The following is a 3,591-nucleotide window of genomic DNA, read 5'->3' on the forward strand; positions in this document are numbered from 1 at the left end:
AGGGACTTGGTTTGGGAACCAAAGGGTTGCTGGTTAAAGTCCCCATCTGGACCAAATATGGAGCATGGACTGGTAGCTGGTGAGGTGTCAGGTCACCTCCTGGGCACTGCCGAGGTGCCCTTGACCAAGGCACTGAACCACCAACTGCTCGGGGCACCCATCCGAAGCAGCCCAGTCACTCTGACATCTCTTCATTTAATGCATGTATGGGTCCTGTTTGTGCAGGTGCATATATTTGCCATCAGAGTGAAAAATTTAAATTTTCCCTCAAGAATTAATAAAGCACTTCTTCTTCTTAGTTATAGTAACATAGACAACTATTTACAGATTGTTTGTCCACCCTTTGTCAATAGAGGGTGCTGCAGCATTCTCAGCACCCACCTTCCTTATACTCTGATACATGAGCAAAGTGTTTTTCCAATCAAGTTTCACATCTGACATGATTGAGAACAACTGGTAATCAGGCCGTTGCATTTAAGGCCAGTGTTTTTCAGGTGAACAAAGCGTGCTAAATGATGCAATGTGTGTTTAGAGTTTTGCAAAAATGTGATTTAGAAAAATATTTGGGTGGGAACAATTGAATTGTGCTTGGAGTTTAGAAGTTTGGAGTCACGTCACTGATACAAGCTTCAAGTTTTTAAAATTGTGTGCATAGTTTCATCTGTGTATGCAATGGAGAAAAACTGTAACCTATCGGGGTGCCTCCACATCCAGTGTGGACATAGCGTTAACTCTCACTACTCTTGCTGTGCCTCTCTCTACTGTGTTGGCATCCATTGCTCCTTACAGTTTTTCACGATTGCTTAAACACATTTCCTGATTGATTACCTCAGTTTCTCAAAACCCTAAACACAAATCACAAAACTCACACACAAAATGCAAAATCCTACACTTCTCTTGCAAAAACACACTTTGCCCTCAAAACAGTATTACCTCTTCACTAAATGGCATTTTCTTTTCAAATGACAAACACATACATCATATGAGTAGACATGTCTAAGCACCCATTGAACACTGATGTGTAGAATGGAAAACACTATAGTATGAATGGAAAACACTATATGGATGCTTTATCAGTAGAATCATGCCTTTGCATGTTCAGTGCTACATTCACCTGTTGGATGTAAAATACTGTATTACCATATCATGTTTTTGCGTATATTCAAATAGAAGACAACACAATTCTTGTACAACAAATAATATTTTATTTGTACTCAAAATGTTCAGTCTACTGTAAATCACAGCAAACTGTGGATGAAAACTGGCTGAAATGAAAGAGATAACAGATAACAAATAATAGAAAGAGATAACATAAAACAACTAGGCTGCATCCTGCCTACGGTCCCTGGCTGGCCACAGGNTACTGTAAATCACAGCAAACTGTGGATGAAAACTGGCTGAAATGAAAGAGATAACAGATAACAAATAACAAAAAGAGATAACATAAAACAACTAGGCTGCATCCTGCCTACGGTCCCTGGCTGGCCACAGGACCTCACAACTAGGCTGCATCCTGCCTACGGTCCCTGGCTGGCCACAGGACCTCATCTTCGTCGCAGGCAATGTCCTCCCTGGCCAAACAGCGGGGGAAGAATCGCCTACAATGGCGCATGAAGCCTTGACAGGCCTCAGCAGTCACATCGCCACATGCATCCTCCATGGCTTGCAGCAGTGGGATCCGTGTCTGTGGGTTCCTCTCATACACCTTCCATCTCCAGGCAGAGAAGAACTCCTCAATAGGATTGAGGAAGGGAGAGTATGGAGGAAGATGCAGGACAGAAACTTCAGGATGGCCCCTGAACCAGTCACGGACCAGAGCAGCCCGGTGGAAACTGACATTGTCCCAGACAACGACAAACCTGATTACCTCTGTGTCATCCATCTGGTCTGGTTGAACAACGATGTTGTAGAGTGTGTCCAGGAATGCTATGAGATGGGCAGTGTTGTACGGGCCAAGGGTGGCATGGTGATGGAGGACGCCGTGGTGGTTGATGGCAGCACACATTGTTACGTTCCCTCCACGCTGGCCAGGGACCTCAATGACAGCACGCTGGCCGATTACATTTCTGCCCCGGCGCCTTCTCTTTACAAGGTTGAACCCCGCTTCATCAATGAATATAAATTCATGCAGGTCTGCTGCTGCATCTAGGTCAAGATATCTCTGAAACAGACAACAGGACAATATTACAGTATATACCGTACACCAAGAGTGTTCAATAGAGTATAGGCTATTGTGAAACATTGTAAAAAAAAAAAAAAAAAGGACAACATTGGAGTACAATACAGTAGTGTGTCAGTGCTGATAGGACACAGTTGTGGAATGTATAGGACTTACTTGCACATAGTCATGGCGAATCTCCTTGATTCTGGCAGTGTTCCTCTCAAAAGGAACCCTGTATACCTGCTTCATCCTAATGGAGCTGCGTTGGAGAACACGGTCCACTGTGGATAAACTCACTGTTGCTATATTTTGGAATATGTGTTGGTCTGCAATGACTGCATCTCGGATTTGTCGGAGGGTTATGACATTGTTTGCCAGCACCATGTTGACTACTGCAGTCTCCTGCTCATCTGTGAGGAGTCTTCCTCTCCCACCACAGTATGGTAATCTTGCAGTTCTGCAAAAGATACAAATAGATACAAATACAGCAAGGTCCTTGCAACACTCATTGAATACTGTATTGATATGCAGTACTACAGCAAGGCGAGTAGGTTTCTTACCTATGCTCATTTCTGAAAGTCTGAATTATTGAGGCAACCGAGAAGCGACTCAAGTTGGGTTGGACTCTCTGGCCAGCCTCCCTCATGGGCAAACCATGGTTGACCACATGATCAATGATAGTGGCCCTAATCTCATCAGAGATTATGGTTCTCCTTTCTCCTCCTCGTCCTCTTCCTCCTTGTCGTCGTCCTCCTCCTCCACCTCCTCCTCCTTGTCCTCGTCCTCCTTGTCCTCTTCCTCCACCTCCTCCTCCTCCTTGTCCTCTTCCTCCACCTCCTCCTCCTCCTCCTCCTTGTCCTCTCCTGCCTCCTCTTACTCTCACTCCTCCTTGTCCTCTTCCTCCACCTCCTCCTTGTCCTCGTCCTCCTCCTCCTCCTCCTCCTCCACCTCCTCTTACTCTCACTCCTCTGCCTTGCTGCTCACCTCTCTCTTCAATGTTGCCACCATCCATTGTTCTCCAAACAAACCAGGAGCCCATCTGTGACCCTTTTATGACAAATTGCTGATTGCTAATTGCACAACAGCCTTTGGAGTTTAGAAATGTGATTGGCAGTGTGTTATGTGTGAACAGCAAGAGAGGGAATTCAGGAAGAGTGTGCAAGATATAGGGAATTGTGTGTAGTGTTGTGAAAAATGGGTGGTATGGAATGGGAACATGTGTCTCAAGCAGAGATTGTGCTTGGAGTTCAGCAGGATTGGTTTGAGCAGAGATTGTGCTTGGAGTTCAGCAGGATTGGTTTGGGAGTTGGTGCATGAGTTTCAGATTGTGCACATTGTGTCTGATGTTCCAATTAATGTGTTTAAGCAATCGTGAAAAACTGTAAGAGAAGAGCTGACCTATGGCCCTTGTACTGCTAATTTCTGATTCC

The 3,591-nt window shown here is 44.9% G+C and overlaps 1 protein-coding gene across 1 annotated transcript; it reads right to left on the bottom strand.

Annotated features, from left to right (window-relative positions):
* Positions 1 to 1,501: 1,501 nt before the first annotated feature.
* Positions 1,502 to 2,950, bottom strand: LOC126399166 (uncharacterized). The gene is made up of 3 exons (XM_050058993.1): positions 2,722 to 2,950; positions 2,336 to 2,618; positions 1,502 to 2,161 (listed from the first exon to the last, which is right to left on the bottom strand). Exons 1-3 carry the CDS (start codon positions 2,805 to 2,807, stop codon positions 1,502 to 1,504), a joined length of 1,029 nt encoding a protein of 342 aa, XP_049914950.1. The 5' UTR covers positions 2,808 to 2,950.
* Positions 2,951 to 3,591: the final 641 nt, after the last annotated feature.

Source organism: Epinephelus moara, chromosome 12 (genome assembly GCF_006386435.1).
Source record: "Epinephelus moara isolate mb chromosome 12, YSFRI_EMoa_1.0, whole genome shotgun sequence".
Taxonomy (NCBI): Eukaryota; Metazoa; Chordata; class Actinopteri; order Perciformes; family Serranidae; genus Epinephelus; species Epinephelus moara.

Coding starts and splice junctions, on each gene's coding strand:
- LOC126399166 (XM_050058993.1), bottom strand. CDS start 2,807: ATGAGGGAGGCTGGCCAGAGAGTCCAACCCAACTTGAGTCGCTTCTCG. Junction 2,619..2,721: donor ACTTTCAGAAATGAGCATAG/GTAAGAAACCTA, acceptor TATCTTTTGCAG/AACTGCAAGATTACCATACT. Junction 2,162..2,335: donor TTCGCCATGACTATGTGCAA/GTAAGTCCTATA, acceptor TGTCTGTTTCAG/AGATATCTTGACCTAGATGC.